The sequence below is a fragment of the Oreochromis aureus genome, linkage group 15, assembly GCF_013358895.1.
Source record: "Oreochromis aureus strain Israel breed Guangdong linkage group 15, ZZ_aureus, whole genome shotgun sequence".
In the NCBI taxonomy this organism is placed as follows: Eukaryota; Metazoa; Chordata; class Actinopteri; order Cichliformes; family Cichlidae; genus Oreochromis; species Oreochromis aureus.
Window position 1 is genome coordinate 35361918 of NC_052956.1, and position 20791 is coordinate 35382708.

The 20791-nt window shown below is 39.1% G+C and overlaps 1 protein-coding gene across 1 annotated transcript; it reads left to right on the plus strand.

Annotated features, from left to right (window-relative positions):
- Window positions 1–3372: 3372 nt before the first annotated feature.
- Window positions 3373–19091, plus strand: si:zfos-943e10.1 (GRAM domain-containing protein 2B). The gene is made up of 13 exons (XM_031759304.2): window positions 3373–3568; window positions 13132–13305; window positions 14529–14592; window positions 14677–14749; window positions 14848–14951; window positions 15049–15147; window positions 15351–15422; window positions 15748–15816; window positions 15937–16036; window positions 16320–16409; window positions 16594–16693; window positions 17139–17246; window positions 17901–19091. Exons 1-13 carry the CDS (start codon window positions 3477–3479, stop codon window positions 17917–17919), a joined length of 1164 nt encoding a protein of 387 aa, XP_031615164.1. The 5' UTR covers window positions 3373–3476; the 3' UTR covers window positions 17920–19091.
- The last annotated feature ends 1700 nt before the right edge of the window (window positions 19092–20791 follow it).

Sequence of the window (20791 nt, forward strand, 5' to 3'; positions counted from 1 at the left end):
TTCATCAAGTGCTTGAAAAGCTCAGCTAGTAACAGTAAACACTGGATGAAAACTTACCTTTCACACATGGGATGGACTGAAACAAAAGACAGGGCGAGCTTGGAAAGGGCATTTTTATTTTTATTTTTATTTTCACTCGAATCTGACAAAAACAGGCAGGGCAATATGTAAAAGATGTTCTGCTAATTATTTATCAGGAATGGCGGGTGATGTCCAAACAACAAACAGCCCTATCTAGAATGACTCAATATATTTCCATGGCATTGTGCCCATGTGATCAGCTGCCTCTCACAGTTTTACTTGTCTCACTTTATCCCGTGTGATGCACTACTGATGCAAATCAGGGATTTTTTTATTTTTTTTTTATTTTATTTTTTTTTTGCCTTCTCTGGACACAATAAACTATCTGTCTTTCAGATATGGAAATTCCAAATGAGCAACTCAGTATGTCCCTGCCAATGTGACTTCCTCCAAACAGTGGTTCTTTCCAGTGTTCTTTCTTCTGTCTGCATAAATGTATACATACTAAAATAGTGTTTGAGATGTTTATACTTAGCAAGGTTATTATAGCTAAAATCAAACTAAAAACTAAAACTAAAACTAGAAAAAAAAACATTTTAGTTAAATACATTTAAAAAATAGAGTTATGAATAAGATTTCAACAGAAACTATTTTGTGAACTTGGAAAACTAACTAAAAAATGTAAAGGAAACATCCTTAGTTTCAGTGTTTGTTAGAAGATTTTACAAGAACTTGCCTGATGAGGAATTGACAAATGTATTTTTATTTATTTATTCATGTTTATTGAGACTCTGGATGTCCACAAGACTGTGAGTCATTTAAATACAGATATGTTTATCCATCTGTTACTATTACAACATTTACAGCTATTACTGTTCCTGCATTACTGCTAGTAATATTCATAATTATAATTATAGTCATAGTCATAGTAATTTATCTACATTTATAAATGTCATACTAAGGATGAGTAATGCTATATAAATGAGGAAGCACTTGCTAATACTTTGCTATCAATGCTTAAAAGTGACAAAACTTTTTTCATATAGCGCATTCCTTTTCTTCCTTCCAAGATGTTGCGAACCTTTCCAGTGTTCTCGAGTGTTTACCCCAGAATCTGGTAATAGAAATCTTTCTAGCAACACATTACTTTAGCAACAGATGGTCCTCTAAGCAAAGGACAAGTCACTTTCTTCTCATGCTCAGACTTGCATGATAATCTGGATCTGTATCTTAACACCCAGTCTAACGTACACGCATTGTTACATGTAAAACTGAGACTTCAGTAACTTCATGCATTCAAAAGTCGTGCAAATAAGATTCTATAATGCAGAAGTAAAAACGAAACTAAAGGACAGCCGGTAAATGAATGCTAGCGGAAGTATTTTTAAAATGTTTGCAGTGGCGCACATTAAATGTTCCCATTCAGCCCGTCAGCTTTTAAGAGATGACGTTTCTTTTTTAGCCTATGTGACTCACACTGTTAGCAATAGCAAAAAAGCGTGGTTTTACAAGACTAAAAGCCTTTACTGTGGTGAAAAAAAACTTTTCTTTTATTCTGTTTTTTCTCTTTTTTCAGTATGTGTATTTTTTTTTTTATGCAGTTTTCATTTTTCAGGAAATTCCCCTGCTATGTCAAAGGTTACATTTCCCAATACATGCTACTTACTTTTAAATTATTATTGAAATTATTATGTGGTTATTCCAACAAGCTGCTGTAAACACTGCCTTTCAGTAAGAATTTAAGGTCAGGAAGAAAAATATTGTGCATATTTCCAGGCTAACAAATACCCTGGGACCCTGGGATTTTAGAATTTTTTTGAATCCTTGGTCATTGGGTGGTTTCCTATTTGGTCTTTTGTAATCCATCTTATTTTACTCAATAGCCAGCAGAGAAACGTCAGTTACTGCCTACACTGCACATAAACCCCCCAAAACGTGATTTCCTCCTCTCTATCTGTGTTGTTTCCTGGGAGAGTGGATGGAAGGGGAGACCGGGGGTTGGCTGGTGTGGGCCAGATTTTGTGAAGGTGGTGTGTTTGCTGTGTCATGCGGCAGTACACTGCGTCCTCTGTTCACAGTAGCGTGGCAGCGCCTGAGCTGCCAAGTGAATCCAAAAAAAGGCTTCCGGCATTTGCGTCCACATTTCTCAAAAATGCTATAAGATAATGGTTCTGTTTTGTGTGTGTAAGATCTCTATGAATAGAGTTTAACTCTTGAGAACCCAGTGACAACTAATTAAGAAAATATTGTTCTAACTTTTTCATATTTTTAGACAGAATGGACCCACGGGGCCTCAACAATGAGGCTGAAAGTCAAACCCTAAAACAACTTTCTCGAGGTTGCTCATCATGTCTTATGACACAAACAGAGTCAGTTCGATACGCGACATCTCTGTAACATATTCTGTTTTCTTTCCTACACATACATAGTCACATGTAGCACACATAGACATCCACTGTGATTGCAATGTGACTTAGCTGACAGTCTAAACTCTGGCCTTATGACCTTGGTCTGCTGAGTAGGTGTATAAAAAGCCATTTGTTGCTGCAGTTGGTGCCATTTTCCAGTGAGGTGGGGGAGGTGAAACTGCATGCTCGCAGTGCTGGGCTAAAATGAAGTGGCATGGACCACAAGAAAAGACATCAAGTGATGAATTATAACCTTCTGAGTTGCTGGAGTTCCCTTAATAAGATGGCACAAAGTTTCATTTGTGTTCTAGCTCATCATAAATAGTGATATTAAAGTGAATTTGCTTTGCTGTGCCCTGCATGCCAGCACCAGTGGAATTAGTTGACTTGCAGTGACACAACTGCTCTTTCTGAAAGTGCTATTGTTTATTTTAAACGTAGATGATCCTGCTAGCTTATGTTTGTTTGTTTTAGTATGAGCTGATGTGGCCTGTTTCATTATTGCACAACAAAACTTGAGCTTTCAGTTCTTAAATGAAAAAAGTAATAGGCAACTGTCTGATGCTTTTTCAAATTAACTTCAGTGTATTGTGACACAGGAAACACTGTTGTTAAACCAGGAAACACTGTTGTTAAACCACAGGGCATACACCCCTCTGTTGATGGCACGTGAGATGTTAAAACCGTGTAAATTATTGATTGGGAAGGCCATGCCAGCACAACAACGTTACAGGTCCCCGTTTTTATATTGCTCTCCAGACAGGGACGAGCCCATTTCCATAAAAGGTAATGGGCGGTCGACGCAAGACAAACCACCGCATTCTGATTGGACAACCGGGCTGACATGACCGCTTTTTCAACATTGTTTGACCACTGTGATTGGTCCTCCGACTTGGTCCGATTTAAGCTCATTATCTTAATCAGCCGTGGCTGAAGTGGGGAAGAAGAGAGGGGGCTAGAAAAAAAAGCAGAAGCCAAACAAGAACGGTAGAGTTTGGCGTGGAGAGTCGTTTCTATACGAATCGACTACCACTGGCTGAGGGAAGGATGCTTGAAAACAAAAGAGAGAGGTTGAAAACTTTCCTCAGGAAGATTGACGAGAAGGCCATTGTCAGAATAAAACACTTCATGAAAGAGAGGTAAGCGGAATGAATGCGGTGCGGCTAGCTGAACCGTTATTTGCCGGGTGTGCATCAGTACTGGGTGGATGCACACTATCCATTTGACAGCAGCTTGTTCGATAAGATTTTATATTTTGAGTTCATCCTGACGTGCTGTTTAACCGAACAGTGTTAAATAAGTTTATGGAAGCAATTTTGGTTAAGATGGATGTGATGCCAGTTACTGGGGATTTACTGCTAACATGGTAGCACTCGCTAGGCCGAAGATCTGCTGATATTTAAATGAACTAATGCTAACGATACATTCATATATATTTAAACTGAATTAAAGCTGTTAAAGGGTAAGAGCTAAAGCTCACTAGGCACCAGTAAATAGTTGCTGTCGCTGGCATCTTTTATAGTATTGGTTTGTGTGCATTAGCATATACTGAAGCATAAGAGCCTAAAGGATGTTGTTAGCTTAGCCACTGACTTGGCTGGTAGTCTGAGCATCTGACCCCATTCATGTTTCCTGGCTAGTCTTGGTAAAAGTGTTTTCCAGTGGTAAAATGTAATTACTTGGCCACTGATGTATGAAATATTGTGCTCTGAAGTAAACATATGTGCTTTAAAACTTAACACTAATATGTGAAGTGTAGTTTACACGCTGGGTGGGTGGTTTAATTTCAAACTGTTATCTTTCATCGTTTATTTCAAGAACACTGTAGTGGACCCATTTTAGCCTTGTGATGTTTGTGTGAGCAGTATTAGCTCCTTAATCTTTTCCAGTAAGCGTAAATAAACAGTATTACCAGATGGAGAGTGGTGTAAACTAAGATAGCCCAGAACTGGTAGGCAGTTAATCTCACCTTTGCCCATTTCTGAGAAATCATGACTTCATCTGCTGACCAATGTGGGTCAGATTGGCGTCATATTGATTCTTTAGTCATCCTCACTGATAATCCAGTCTTTTCAGTGGGCAGAGGCACGTTTACCACCATCACAGTCACCCACGAGCCTACAGTATAGTGTGTTTCCCTCTAACCCCTCAGGGAAACGCACAAACACACTTGTCACATGTAGTATGTCCAAGTCTGTCTTCTCAGAAAAAAACTATTTATAGCTCCTGTGAGTTGACCACAGGTGGTACATGGTGTATTATATAAACGCTTTCAGCATTTCATTGTGAGTACTCCACGTCCTCTGAGCTCTGCCTTTAAGTTCTTCCCCTTACATGGCCATTTGCTCGAGTGCCAACCCAGCTGAAGTGTCCTGGCGGTTATCAGGATAGCTACTGTGTGTGTGCAGTATGGCATGTACCATGATTATGTTTCCAAACCTCATACATTTTTTTTTTTTTTTTATGGCAGTGTAAGGCTTCAAGAAAAACCAAAACTTTTGCCTTGTGATTGCAACATTGAGCCAGAGTAAATCAATTCCCTGCATTCTTAATTTCCAGAATGAAGGTGAAAGTATCAGTTAGATGTAATAAATGTGCTGCTTTTTTTTTTTTTTTTTTTTTTAAAGTGACTGAAGCCAGGAATTAAGTGAAATCTCTGCCTTTACACAGATTACAAGCTTCAGAGCTCATTGCAAGTTGTAGTTGTTTTGCATACTGTCATATGTCTTTGGTTCCAATGTAGAAGAACCTGGTGCAGATTAGCTGCAATGTCTGGGCATAGGAGCCTAGAATAGTCTGGGTGGGGCAGCTATGACTCCAGAAGGATGCTCCCAGTGCAGACCTTCCTTGCCACTGTAGGCAGAGAAGACTGTGGTCTAAATAATGCTGCAGGCATCGGGAAACCTGAAGTTAGAAGATGAAAACCACATTTGCACGACTGTTTGTCACTAAATGAAAGGTTGAAGGCCAACTAGGTGGTCACATTTGAAGTTACGTGTTGCTTCTGTCAGTCTAGTGCTAATGATCGCTCCACCTTGTCACAGAGCCAGGAGAGAGGCTATATTTTTCTTAGCTTTTTTAACCTTTTTGGAGCTCACAGTGGCCTGGAGAATTTCACCTAATGTTTTTGCATTGGTTAGTCTAATTTTAGAGAGATGACTTTATGCAGGCTTATCTGAATGCATGAGCTAAAGCCTGTTCACGTTCTGCTCAACTTTGAACAGCAGAATAACATCTTGTGTAGTTCTTCAATGACAAAATGTCTTGTCTCTAGTCAATAAAGAATTTAAACCTTGATTTTTACGATTACCTTATCTTTTCGACAGGGTGAAAGCTGCTCATTGGAAGCTGTAGGAGGAACTGTTTTCCCAGAGTATTAGACTGCATTTGTCGGGCCTAACAAGCCAGTTAATGTGTTTGTGTTCAGTTTTTCACTACAAAACATGCAATAATTACTCTGTTGGCCACTGTCTTAGACTGCAATTGGTGATGTTAGTCCTCTTCTGCATCCTCTGTCACCAGCAGCTCTCCACCTGCTGCAGAGCAGAACAAGGTCTTACCTCTAGAGTCCAAGCTGGTGGAGTTGTGGCCTGTTCCACAGCAGGGTGTGAAACTCGAGACAGGTGAATTACATCAAAGACTGCCACAAAAGCAACCTGCCCTTTAGACAAACATTAGATCCGGCTAGGTGGCTTAAAAATTTTTTAAAACGGAACATGTCCTTGTGCAACCATCAGCATAAATTAACATCCCACACAAGTGAAGTGGATGTGTGGGGAAAGTTTTCACTCAACTACACTTCTTGTTCTGCAGTGAAATGGATTCTATCCTTCACACGAAAACAAGTTTTACATGAATGTTTCCTATGACTTTATTCAGACACACCGTGATAGTCACACAGAAAGCTAGCTTAGGAAAGTTTGGGAGAAGATTTGTAAAACTTCCAGATGCGGTCAGATAATGTGATGTGTGTCTGAAACGAAATGTAGAAAAGGGTCGGGTTTGTGCAGTGTGACGTCTAAATGAATTTATTGCAGTCCTTCATATATTTGCACTTATTGTAATCGTAATGTTGAGTGGGACTAAAAAAAAAACAAAGCCCCCCCCAACACATTCTCTCTGCTCACCTGCCGGGACACTGTGAGCACTCTGTTGCCTTGAAGAAAGAACCTCTCTGTCTTTGCCTGGTTTGCACAGGAGGAAGTGGGGAGAGATGCTGTGTGCACAGGGCCACGTGATTCCCCACTGAGAAACACACATTTATCCTGTAATGCTCTCTGTTCTAGTTTACGCACGCATGCACGCACACGCACACACTTTTTCAACAGACTGAGTCCTGGCAGGGTGCCACAGAGTCTGAAACTTTGCCATGGCCACTGGCTTGTTTCCCTGCCCTTCCTGGGTACTCTACTGACGCTCACAGACATGCAAGCAGACGCATTAATTTTTTTTTAGTCCATCCAACGATATTATTAAGGTCATCTTTGACATTATGTCTTAAGGTTGTTTTTTTTCGTTTTTTGTTCCCTTTTTAGTTAAAAATTTAACTACGTTGTCATAAAGTAGTTGAGATGAATTTGTTTGTTGCATACTAGCTTTTGGTGGATTATAAAAGATTATGGCTGTCAAATGACATGGTTCACCGAACACAGTTGCAATAATCTCTTGTGCTTTTATTGAACTTGTTCTGTTGGTTGCTGGCGAAAGAGGTGGTCACATTTATATATAAAAAAACAGATCCATGGGTCTCCAGAAGATGGTGCTCTTACACTTTGTGTTTCTAATTATTCTCAGTATTCTCAATTATTCTGATCTTTGAGAGATTCACACATGTAATGCTTCCCCAAGCCTCACATGTGAACTTTGGGCTCAGTGTTGGTTATGGAAATGCATTCTGTACTAAAGCAATTTTGTCTTAAGGCAACTCTCACTGCAGACCAGCTGACACTGGCTTGACGTCTGAAGCTAAACTCTCGGGATCATCTCAGGGTAGTGAATGAAAGCAGTGTATACCCCAAGGAGTACTTTTAATGACTGGAATGTCCTGCACTGGAGAAATTGGTCTTCACCACACTAGAATTCACTGGTAATCACATTTGTATGACTCTTATACTGAAAAGCATTTCTTTCACAGACGAGAGAATAAATGGCAGTTCACCACCTTACAGTGTAAAAGGTGATCTTTTGCTGAAACCTAGGCTGAACAATGCAGTAAAGTGGCGCAACTTTAGATTTTTGGTTCTCTTAATATTGTTATGATGCAAACATGCTTCTATTGTCATCATGTTCAGTAAATTTCTAACAGACCAGGTAATAAAAGTGGCTTTTCCTTTTCCTTCTTGTCACTGGGACAAATTGAGACATCAGGGGATTAACAACCAGATCTCCTGTTGTGGGGGTGTAGGTGTTGGCTTTGTAACTTTTAAGTAACTTGATTAATGTTGTTGTGTAAGGGGTTTGTTGTGTGTTCTACAGTGTAGCAGTAGTTTTAAAAAGCAGGTTAAGGGGGAAAACGGTGGCCCATTGACCAGCTGAACGTCAGTGGAACGCCTTTGTACTGTGTATATCCAGGGCATGTTTAGTCAACCCTCTGTCATTTTGATATAAAAGGGACAGTTGATAAAGTAATAAGGACATTAACTCTTAAGAATATTACTAAGGAATTGAAATTTATCGGCTTTTCAAAAATATTCTTACATAATTAGTGGCTTATAAGCAGAAAATACCCATCTTGATCCTGTGATGAGACACAAAACACTTTGGGGTGGCATCAAGAAGGTCATCCAGCATAAAAATCTGCCAGATCAGACATGATCTACCTGCTGTGGTTAATGATGGAGCAGCTAAAAGTAGCCCTTTTTTTTTTTTTTTTTTTTTTTTTTTTTTTTTCTTCTCATACTGGTAAACAGGTTGAAGTTCAGAAAATGTATCTACAAGCCCAACTAACAGGAAAAGATGGGCCTTACATAAATTGTTAAGAACTAAGCATTCAAAAAGATGCTGAATTATTGTTGAAATTTACCATTATAAATGTATTCCCAAGCAAAAAAAAAAAACAGAGGTAATTCTTCAAGATACATATAATAAGGTAGGCATCACGCTGGGTTTACATTTGTTTTTTTTCCTCTCACCTTTGCCCATTTGCCCAGGTGACACTGAAGAGAAGTCATTACGAAATGGGAATTACTGGCACTGTAAAGTAGGAGCATAATTGCCTCCATGAGGTAAATGCATGCTGTTCTAGAATGTGTCATCCTATAGCTCTGCTCCGAGAAGCTCCTATTGAAAATGTTGCAACCAATATTTAGAAAGGAAGGAGTGGTTTCCTTTTATTTCCTTTTTTTCCTTTTTTTTTTTTTTTAAATTGTGACTAAATTAGGCCTGAAGTCACATGCCCAGTTGGACGTTATCTTTCTCAGTGATGTTGATGTCATAGGTATAGAAATAGTCTATCGATGAATAAACACCCTAGGCTGAGATACGCGGATGTAACCAGGCTCCACTACATTTACAGCACTCCACCTTTTTTTTTTTTTTTTTTTTTTTTTAAATTAGTTTTTTAAATTTGTGTGTTAGTAAGCAGCTTTTGAAGGACCCCCACCCCCCCACTTTCAACACAAATGTCCTTACATTGATGGCCCTGTTCACATCGTCTGCAAAGGCTGGGTTGGCTATTGTCATGCATGCAGGTCACATTGTTGGCTGCTTCTAAAGTCACGGCCCCATTGTTATTGAGAACAGGCTATTGAATTTTGATGTTTGCCTATCCAAACTAAGAATAACCCGGCACTGTTTCCCTCGGCCCCCACATTTTTATCAACTACCTCCCACTGTTACTTGTTTCCCTGACAACACATACTAAGGCTGCATTAGAAAGGAAGGAGGAGATTTGGGGGTTTGAAATCAAATGAACTTTTTTTTTTAGTTTACTGTGTTCACTCTGCTGTTTCCCATCTCCTGTCCTGCTGCGTGTTTCTGGGTCTGGTGTTTTTGTCTTCGTGTTGAACTAGCACGCGCTTTAAGCCATTAAAAAGACCTTTAGTCCCTAGCTTCTGATTTGGCTCCTAACTCACCTAGGTCCAAGTTCAAAAGGTATTGCCATTGTTATAGTTGCCTGTCTTGGTCAGAGGTGTCTACAACGTTTCCGGGACTGTGGAAGACTAGAAGGGAAAATTTAGTTGGTCATGGAAAGACCAAAAGTCTTGTTGAACCAGCCGGGTCCTGTGGATTCTCATTACTCAGAAGATGTGAAAAGGTAAGACGAACAATCGAGTCTGCTTACTGATCTCAGACAGTCATGTTCAGACTGTTAGGTAAAGCAGAACTTGTTCTAGCCATACGCAACTTTCTTTTTGTGTCAAATTGCAGAGATCGTTGTCATACTCTATATTATTTTTCGACGATCCACTTTCCCAAAGCAGTTTTTAACTTCTTTGTTTTGTCAGTGGATTCAGATTTGTCAGCTAGGAACCACTGAGACCTCTAATGTGGGCTCTTTGTCTGGTTAAAGATGGGAGTAGAGAAAAAAATGCAGATAAAGAAAGATATCTGTCGGCAGTCTTTGTTCTATGATGAGGTATATCACATTTCTCTTTGTACAGAATCTTTTCTTTCACGTATTGTACTCTACAGTGAGTTCTAATGAATAACATACCTCCATAACTTTGTCTTTTTTAAATCTGTTGTTTTTTTTTTTTTTTTTTAAGATATCTTTGACAGTGAAATATCACGAGTGATACTAAAACTGGCCTGAGAAGTCGTAATTCGTTACTTGAACAAGAAAGTAGGTCAGATGTCAGCACCTTAGTCTAATTAATTCAACACATACACATAACTGAACACCACCGCCTTTGAAATTTAGAAATGCCTCTGTTGCAGCCTGTGCAGGACATGGGTGTTTCATCATTTCTTCCCCACATTGCTCATTTCATTACTTTTTTTTTTTTTAAACACTGGGTACTGACTCACTAGCCTTGATTGCGTTGGCCTTGACGTTTTTATACACCATTGAGCAAGTTTCTTCTATTGAGGCCTCATTGATAATCTTGAGATAAAACTTATGTCATGCAAACATGAAATATTTTTATTTTTAGATGATTATTTTTTAATTACTCTCTTAATTTGCCAGCACGTTGACGTTATCAGTGCTTTCGGAAGATATGTTAACTAACGCAAAGGCTGAACAATGAAAATATCACAGAGGAGCTTAATTTTCAGATAGGCTGCACTGTTGAAATGTAGGGGTGTTTGTGGCTTCCTGACTTGGAGGAAACTGCTTTAACCTTATTGGTTTTGCTTAGATCTAAATAGAGGAAGTGGGTGAGAATGTCAAACAAGCTAGTAGTATTTCAACAGTGCCTATATTGCTTTGTCGCTTTAACCTCTGCCAAGTAGGAAAGGGTCAGGTGAGCATATTTGAATACCCGACCAGCAATTCAGGCCCAATTGTGAAATTGTTGTGACAGCACGTACCCGTTTTCAAGTAACAGCCACATTAACTTACTTGCCCACAGTTTCCAAATCTTTGTTAAATGTCAAAGAGGTTTATATAGTTTTAAATATGCAATAAAAATAAAGTTTGTGCAACTACAAATAACTGAAAATTGGTTTTACATAAATGGTTAAAAACTGGACATTCACATAGATGCTGAAATGTTATCCACTCTTGCTTAATTGTATTGCGCTGCATAACAGAGCGGAATACTTTCCAAATAACAGGGCAGGTAACCGCAGTTGCATTTATGTTCTTTGTTTCTTCACCTTTGTCCTACTAAAAGGTCATGCTGAAAAGAAATCATTACAGAACAGAAATGACTGACACTGTTAGAGAAGTCAACATGGTATACTGTCGGTACAGTTGGGTGATTACCTTATTTAGAACAGAAAATTTAAACTTTTGTTTTTTGGTTTGTTTTTTTGCTCTGTGGTTAGATTCACTGACTGAAGGGGGAAATGGATAATGCACCGCTAACCCTGTTTTCACTTCACAAGAATTTCACCTTAACTGTCATACACATGGCTGTTAATAATTGGCTGATCTTTTTCCTTGTCAGATTTTGAGTTTGATGCTTTTGATCTGTGGATTTTGTGGAATAGAACCTGTTTGAGTTAACATAGGAAGACAGCACAGGCAATGACATGCCTGTGTGTGTGTGTGTGTGTGTGTGTGTGTGTGTGTGTGTGTGTGTGTGTGTGTGTGTGTGTGTGTGTGTGTGTGTGTGTGTGTGTGTGTGTGTGTGTGTGTGTGTGTGTGTGTGTGTGTGTGTGTGTGTGTGTGTGTGTGTGTGTGTGTGTCTATACATGAGAAAGAGGAGGGACTGTGTGCTCTTGCCTGTATTTGTTTTGTTCTGGGGGTGTGGTTGGGTTTGACGTCACACACTACGGAGTGTCACACCATTCTCATATAGAAACAGCTTCCTCTTTGCTAGCACATTCATACAGCAAGTGAGCAACAGGGTGGTTTTTTTTGTTTTCTTTTTTCCCCTGTAGAAGGATGTGGTAACAAGGCTTTATGTACAACAACTTAACTGGAACTACGTGCATAATATCAAGAGGATTTTAAAGATCTTTCTGGCAGGGGGAGTCTTAATATTTGTTTAGATCTTGGGTAACTTTTCTGTCTTGAGGCCTGTGCGCAGGCTTTTTAGAAAAAGCAAAAAAAAAAATTTTTATTTATAATTTTTTTTTATTAGGATAGGAAATGCCTACTGTCAGTAGGTATATGACTTTTCGTTCATCAAAGCGATTTAAATTTAGCAGGTAAGTGGAAGTTCAAAGTTAGTTTGTGTGGTGTTGTTTTCTTTGAACAAGAAATGCAGGCTTTACACCGTCTTGTATAATGTGGGCTATGTGTTTCAGGGATTTCAGGATGTTGTAATCATTCCACTGTCTTATCCTGTGAATCCTTTTTGTTAGTTCCTTGTCAAGGACAGGCCATGGTCTCTTACAGAGCATATGGACTATAGTGAGTCTTCTAATCTTTTTTACAAGACTCTTTATTGAAATGGTATATTTGCAGAGGCTTGTCAGGTTGAGAGCATGAACATACGTCGATCAGATCGTAAAGCAGTCAGGTGCTTCTGGTCAACTGAGCTCTGACGTAATGTTATCAATAAAACCTTTTCTTTTGGATCGGGTAACCGGTGCCAGCACATCACAAAGATGGGCATCGATGTATCTGACATGTGGCATAGATGTCAGATACATCTGTGCATTACAGCTGACTTCAGTGGAAAGGGATAAGTGATTTGGTTTTTGGTTGTTTTTTTTGTTTTGTTTTTTAAAGAGAGGCTTAAAACACTCGAAGTTGATGTAGAGCCAAAACATGTAATCTTATCATCTTGGCAGTGACCTGTGTTTTGATGGTAGATTTTTGATTTTTGTTTTCCATTCTGGCTTTTAGTGGTTTTCTCATTTGCCATCCTGTGGTAAGATGTTCTTTTTTTTTTTTTTTTTTTTTTTTTAAATGGCTCCGGTAGACTGGTCCAACTATTTTTGAATGCATGTCGAGGTGCTATCAGTGGATGCTCTGACTTATTTTTTGTGTCCAACAAAAGCAGAGTCACTTGTACTTGCACTGTGAAAGGTCATTGTCTACTTGGAGACTTTCTAAATCGTTTGCGTACATGTGAAAGTCTTTCTAAAACCTAAAGTGGCTCATTTTGTAATTTTTTCCCTTTCCCCCCCCCTTAATTTGTTGCAGCTACCCAGTAGAGAGCAGCAGTGGCGGGCTGCCAGCCAAAGTAAGGAAAAGCAGGAGCACCTTAAGCAATGGCAGCATCAAGAAGGTGGAGACGAGGAAAGCTTTGAGTTTAGAGGCGGCCCAGCTCGAGGTCCAGCAACAGCACAAAACCCTGACCAGACAAGCACCTGTCAGGTAGGTTTCATGGGGACACAGTTCTAATTACACAAAAGCCAAAATCCTGGATTCTGTGACGGTTAATAACAGCCTGACACAAATGTTTGGAAAGTGACTCGTTTTGTTATTGTCTCTATACACCACCATGGAGGGGTAGAAGATTAAACTTGAACCTTTAAATTTACTTTACTATTAAAAAAAACAAACAAAATGTCTATTTCTCCTTAATTTAATACTGTGGCTTAATGTGTTAAATTAAAACTTTCCCAAAGAGCCACTTTTGTGTATACTCTGTTATTCAGATCAGTTAAATCTGGTAGAGCAAGAACTTGTTTTAATCTCACATTTGTTTTAATAAACAGATGAACATTTTAAATGGGTGAAAAAATAAAACTCCACATTAAATAAACAGTATTTGACTGTCTGGAGGTGCTTACAGTTGCACAGCTGATGTTATGTGGATTCATTTTGAACACGTATCACAAGACCTGACCCACCTCGGGCATCATGCACACATGACCACACACCCCATGTAGGCTGCTTTCTCACATGATTCAAATGCATGAGCGTGGAGATGAGTTTGATTCCTGATGATTCAGTCTTGATTATTTCTTTTGTCTAGTTGTGTGGGCATAGTGAACAAGAGATTCAAAGATATTCAAATGTTGATTTTTTTTTTTTTTTTTTTTTTTTTTTAACCATATTAGAAGCTCTACCCGTTCATAGATTACGCTATGAATAAGTGTTTTAGTAGTTTAACTGGAGTGTTAAATCTCAGTCCTTGCCTTACCTCATAGCTAAAGATTAAAAGAATGTGACAAATTTGAAGATATGTGGGTGTCACAGGAGCTTCAGAGTGCTGTTCATGTGGAAAACATACCAAGGGTGCGTGGGAGCAGGTGAAAATATCACTTGTCCACATTTTTAAGGTTGTTGAACAGGTTTCCTAACAAAGTAGTTTTACATTTAAAGAAAGTAGTTGTCGTCAGCTTTACTTTCTTTATAACTCCATCACTGCTTCCTTGCTACGTAGCACTGTGTGTTTGTGTGTGGCAGTCAAAGACGGACTGCAATTCAAGAAATGAAAACATGGTAGAGAGAGTTTTGCATATTTGTCCTGCTCATTTGACGCAGGATCTATCAGACTTGTAATCCAGGAAAAAGTCAGGTCATATGGTTCATGCGGGTAAAATGTCATTTCCTTTTTAATCATGGTGTTAATCACTCTTTGTTTTCCTCAGGGCGCAAACTTTTGATGTCGACAGCAAAGGCTTTGAGAAGACCGAGGGCACTGGCTCTCAAAGTGTAAGTCCACCTCAGGTTTAAAAGCAAACTGATGAAGAAAGTATTTAACTTTAATCAAGTAACAATCCAATTTTATTATTTCAGAGTTTCAAAAAGCACAACAAGACTTTTCACAAGTTGTTTCCAGACATTCCAGAGAGTGAAGACTTGATTCATGGTAAGTTTTAAAAAAAATGGATTAAATGGAGAATCTAAATTTAAAAGAAAAAAAGAACAAGCTGTGTAAAACTGAACGGTCCTGCCCTCCTCTCCCAGCGTACATCTGCGCCCTGCAGAAGGAAGTGCCCTACCATGGTCGGCTATACATCACTGACACGCATGCCTGTTTCTTTTCTTCTGTTTTGCTTAAGGACACTAAGGTAGTTATCAGCTCAGACCTCGCCCATCATTCTTTTTAGCTCGTTGTGGGATTCGACTGACGCAAGTCTGACCTTTTCTTTGTGTGTGTTTTTGCAGGTAGTGGTTCCAGTTTCCTGCATTAAAAAGGTGAAGAAGCAGAATACAGCTTTGCTGGTACCCAACGCCTTGTCAATTCGCACCATTGAGGGAGATAAGGTCAGTTTCTCACCTTTATCCTCACACAATCTTTAGTTAACACTTATTGAGACTGCACGGTCAAAGTCAAACGTAAGCTTTGAAATGTGATTTTTCGTGTAATGTAGTCTGTGGCTGGGTGACCTTTTATGATGGAGCTTTGTCTTGTAGGGCAGATGGCTAATGCTCATTTTGTTTTCTTTATATTCCCTCCCATTGTGCAGTACGTCTTTGTGGCTCTGCGGAATAGAGAGTCGTGTTTTCAGCTGCTGCGTTCAGTCTGTCCTCAGCTAGAGGTGAGTGGCTGAGGTCACAAAAGAAATCTAAATTTCTGTAATGGATCACAATATTGTAAAACTATACTGTGTCACTGCTGGCTTCTTGGAAGTCTTGCAACGAATGTGCTTTTCCATTCTTTGAAGTTATTTGCTGTGCCATGATTGAGAAAATGTACTCTGTGTTGCAATGTCTTCAGTCTGACATTAGAGTGGCAAACAGCCATGCTGTTGCATCTACAAGTTTAAATAAACCTCTTCAGAGCATGAAGAATATAAATTCCATGAATGACAACTTAATAGGTGTTTTTTTTTTTTTTTGTTTTTTTTTATGCCTCTGTTTCAGGATGTCAGTGCAAACAGTAGTCCTCTCTTCTCCTCAGCTGAAAACAGCTTTGATAAGAACAAACTTGTGGTGAGTAACTCTTTTCTGCATTTTAAAACCATGATTGTTTTTGGGGGGTTTTTGTTTGTTTTTTTTCACGCTCTGTTTTTTGTACTGATGATTTTTGTTCTGTGTTCGTCTTACTGACAGAACTCCAGCCAGTCCAGTCTGGACGATAGCTTCGACCAATTCGATGGCTCCAAGTCTCAGACTTTACAAGAGGACCGCCCTCTGCTTAGACCACATAAAGGTGAAAATTCAGCACCACCTCTGAGCGTTGAGCTGTTTTTTGTTTTTGTTTTTTTGTTTGGTTGGGTTTTTTTTTTGTTTTTTTTAATGCATTATTGTTGTTACTTGTTAGTAACTTGTAGCGTTTCTTAAAAGATAATTTGAAAATGCTGCAAGACCTCAGCTGACAGTGCTACGTGTTGATAGCATTATCTACTATTCTCCTATCAGACCTTGAACTTTGCACGTCTACCATCTCGATCAGAAACAAGTCTAACCCCCCACCCCGCTTCTTCTGCTTACAGAGGCAGTGCCTAATGTAAATGGTTCCTCTCTGAAGAACCTGCATATGCAGCAGAGTGAAAGTTCATCTACAGAGGAGCTGTCTTTGTCAGGTAACCAACACATGGCCATTTAACACTAGTTACCGGCATTAGTTTTGTCTATGCTGGTAGGATATGCAAAACTGTGCATAATTATCGAATGTCGAGGCCTGAAATTATGATATCACAAATGCTTGCGACTGACTTTAAAACCGTGGTGTTGTTATTGGTGTTAAATTATTATATTATGTTTTAGGTGGATCATGGGTGTGGAATGTGACTGAAAAAGCCAAGTCCCTGGTGGTTCAGAGAGAGGCCAGCAACCTCAACACTCTGCTCTTCATTTACTTGATTTTGTGAGTAGATCCTTCTCCCCCAGCTGTCTTTATTGTTATGACTTGATCGGAACTTGCATTTCACTCCCAAATTCTCAATCTGAGGGGCGAAAAAGTAAAAAGTGGTTCTAAAGCAGATAATCTTGTAGACTATACCAACAAAAAGTAATTCGTCAACTATTTGGTTTGTTTGTTTGTTTGTTTGTTTGTTTGTTTGTTTGTTTGTTTGTTTGTTAAATGGGACAATTGTGACGAAACTAAATTTTCAGTCTGTTTTTAATAATATTACATATTTTATAAAACTACATTAGCTCTAGCATGACTTTGGAATTGGCTTTAGAACCATTTCATCAAACTATTTAGTCTGTTTTGTTTGAGCAGCTGTTGGTTGAATCTGTGGAACGGTCTGGATTTGATCCTTTGCCACCCAGGCAGTGAATCTTATGACTTATCTTATATGTTGTAGGGTTCTGCTGCTGCTGCTGTCTTCAGGCTACATCGGTTTACGTATCGTGGCCCTAGAGGAACAGCTGACGTCCCTGGGCGCTCTGTCTGAATTCAACTTACAGAGCGGGTAAAATGTCTATTGACTTATTTATTTTTAATTTATTTTTTTAAATATTGTGTGTTGGCATGTTTACAGAGAGAAGAGGGTTGCAGCTTGACACAGAAGGAGATGATAAAGAAAAAAATTTGCATCGTTTTTTCCTGCTCATTTGGTTCCGATGCTGTAGACGAGGGGGAGAAAGGGTGGAAACGTGTATTATAATCTAGGAAAATCTGACTTATCCTGGGCCACTGCCTGTTAAGTCAGATGTTGTGTGTCTGTATGTGTAGAAATTTGCAAAAGTACAGATCGTGACTGAAGACCTTAGTACATTGCATTAGAATAGAGGTGTTTTATCATAGGTGATCAGTCAGAAGCGCTGTTTCCACTGACTCTTTGTTTTGAGGGGACCAGTGTACCTGAATCAGTATAAAGTATTTGCATTCAACCCTGAAACATGTTGCTGATATACTTGAAGGGCAGGAGCTTTAATAATACTCCCGTTTTTGCATTTATCAATAATTCCAAACTGTTTGCACAAGGAGTGTTGGGAATTCAGTCATCTACATTTTGATCATGAGTTTGCTCGAAGGAAGACGAAGTTAATATTGCAGCCAAGCAAACAAATGTAATTCCAGGAGTAGGTGTAGCTTGACACACTGTTTCTCTTTCATTTCACAGGTACCAACAAGACACATAACAATCAGCGACTTAAGGAGAGATTGGTTGACTCATGATCGGAAGATAATTTCTGCCTCTTCCCAGCAATACCAGCCGGGGAACTTTAACGTACTCAGACTTTGTGGCCTGCGCAAAGGAAGAGTGGCCAACATGTGCAATTTTTTTCAGACACAACTTGTTGACTTGAAGGGCTATATTTCCTCCAAGTGCAGTAAACAACACAGCAAAACAAAAGGACATGCTGCGACCCAGTCACGTAGAGCCAAGCCAAAAACGTGTACACGCACTGCCTGGTTGCAGTGTCTGTTTGAACCAAAGCCAAACGGCTCTATCTTAGCGAGGTGCCACATTAGCCAAGTTGATGGGCACGCTTCTGGCAGCAACTGTTCCACATCTGTGAATTTACGTTGTCCTCTTCTTCCTGAGCATGCATTCTTGAACAGGGCTATACCGGTTTAAAGCATTAGCCTGCTGTAGTGCCGATGATTGCACCTCACCTCTCGAGACGTAGTGCTATGCATAGCCAAAGATCCACACTGTCCACGTCTTTTGCATGAGTGCACGGATGATGGAATGATGTTTTTGTCTGTTATTTAGCCCTCTATCAGCAGTGGTGTCTATCCACCTTTTAAATCCAGTCACTTTCGGGTACTTTTCTTCAAATGGTTCTTATATTTCGAATCAGCGGTGGGTTGAAATGATGATGGCTAAGATCCAAAATTCAGATCAGCCCGCAGAGGCTCGATACTTTCCTGATGGTCTTCACCTTTCTCTCTTTCTCTCTGTGTCCAGGCAGAAATGATTGCAGTATTACTTTTCCTCGAGTTTGGCATGATTTAAACCTGTTTAATGATCATTGCTCAGAGGTTATTTTCTTCCCAGTCTCTACTGGATGAATGCATCAACAATGCACAAAATACACGAGAATATTAGGAAGCTGTATTGGCTAAAGAAATGTTATTGTGTACAGCTTTTCTGACTTTGGTCTTCAAGAGTAGCAATCAAACCTGTCTTTTTGATGTCAACTGCAAACCTCTCTCTATGACAGGCCTCTTGGGGACCAAGGTGGCATTTCTTCAGGTTATTTAAAGTAGCACCAATAACATATTTCTAATGTATGTGTCTGGGGAAAAATGGGCACTTGACTGATTCTGTGTACTCTTTGTCACCTGAAGAGGATTTTTATTATTTTTTTTCTAAATAACCACACTTGCTGCAAGGTCCGAGATTATCAAAAGTAAAACAAGTGGTCCCAAAAAGAAATTTCAATATGCAATGAATTGTTTTGCATGACAAAATGTAATTTCTGTGAGCAGTTTGTTTGTTTTGTTTTGTTTTTTAAATGGAACTTGATATTCGTGGGTTAGAAACTGAGTGAAAGAATCGTCTCGAGGGAGCAAGCGCACTTTAAAAACTTGTGGTGTGCCTGTCACAATCCAAGACGCTGTTTGGATTAAGAAGAAATGGCAAAACTGGTGTTCTGTGGTAACTAAAGGTGCTTAGACCTTATTTTTAAACAACAAAAAAGATTTCACTCAGGGGTGGTGGGCCACTACCTGCCATGTGGTTTTAGGTTGTCAACTTTTCCTGTCATTTCAAAGTCTTGTTCTCATGGTGGGGTTCACATCCTCTGGTTCCTCCAGTGTTCCTTTAAGAAAGAACACTGTTTCATTGAGTTCGCTCAACTTCACCAATTGATAAAACTATTTTTCTGTTTTGTTTTTGTTTGTTTTTTTGTTCCCCCCTCCGCCCCTTTGTACGACCTGTTTAAACTAACAATGCATATCCATCTCAGTGATTTAGCATCACCTTTATGGGAGCTCTCAGAGTCCTTTTGTGATGTTCAGTTAAGGTTATTCTCATAATGCCACATACAGTACTGTCAGTTCTTACAACCCCCCACCTGGGGGCAGCACACACACAAGTACTGTCCTCAAAAAAACTCCTTTAATTCAGTGAGGAGGGTAGTAGTTGTGAGGTTTTGCACTATTACAAGTGTTGTAAATAATTTTGTATCATTTGTTAATGCCCTTAATTCTATTATTGTCCCATATATTTATTTGCATTCTGTGTAATTCAAAGTAGTCTCTGTGAGATGACTTTGCTATTGTTCAAAATAAATCAAATGTTTCAAAGTAAATAATATCCTGTGATCTTTTTTTTTTTTTTTTTTTTTTTTTTTTTTCCCGTTTTATTCTGATAAATTGGACGTGGTAAATGGATGGAAAACATGAAGTCTGGGAGTGGCCCAGGTAACTTGGATACTATCCAATCTAAATAACTACACACCTTTTAAACCCATTTTCAATTCATGTCAGTGTTTGCTGAGAAATTTCTAAAACCACGGCCGCCTCCTTGGGATTTACTAGCACGCACACGGGCATTGAACATCGAGTACGAGTTGTAACTGGAAGTCATGGGGAAAAACACAGATTCTTTAGTGTTTGTATGCAGGTAATTCATGACTGAGCATGGTCGAGTGTTTAGTGTGCGCTAAAGACTTTTTACAATAATTATTGCCTCTCGGTATTAGCTGATACTGATATGAAGGTTTTCCCAGCAGTATCAACAATTAATCCTTACTTTATATGTTGATGACTTGTATCTATACAATTGGTAAATATTAATAGTCAGATGAATCAAGACTTACTGAAACCTCATAGATGATTCAAAGCCTGAGTTGCATAACTTAAGGAAAAAGACTCCTTATCCTGCTTACATATCTTCTGTTTGTGGCATTAGAGCGCCATCTACTGGACAATCCGTTAAACGACATTCATTTTCTGGTTAAAGTTTTAAAAACTAACTGGAATACTATTGTTTTTAATTGGTTTTAAATCAATAATTAACAGTCACAGTTTATGTATCTACATTTAAGTGAAAGCAGCTCT

What these genes read in the sequence shown, in the direction of transcription:
- si:zfos-943e10.1 (XM_031759304.2), top strand. Translation starts at nt 3,477, where the DNA reads ATGCTTGAAAACAAAAGAGAGAGGTTGAAAACTTTCCTCAGGAAGATT. An exon ending in AGGGCACTGGCTCTCAAAGT is followed by an intron (nt 14,593 to 14,676) that starts GTAAGTCCACCT and finishes TTATTATTTCAG; the next exon opens with AGTTTCAAAAAGCACAACAA. An exon ending in AGAGGAGCTGTCTTTGTCAG is followed by an intron (nt 16,410 to 16,593) that starts GTAACCAACACA and finishes ATTATGTTTTAG; the next exon opens with GTGGATCATGGGTGTGGAAT.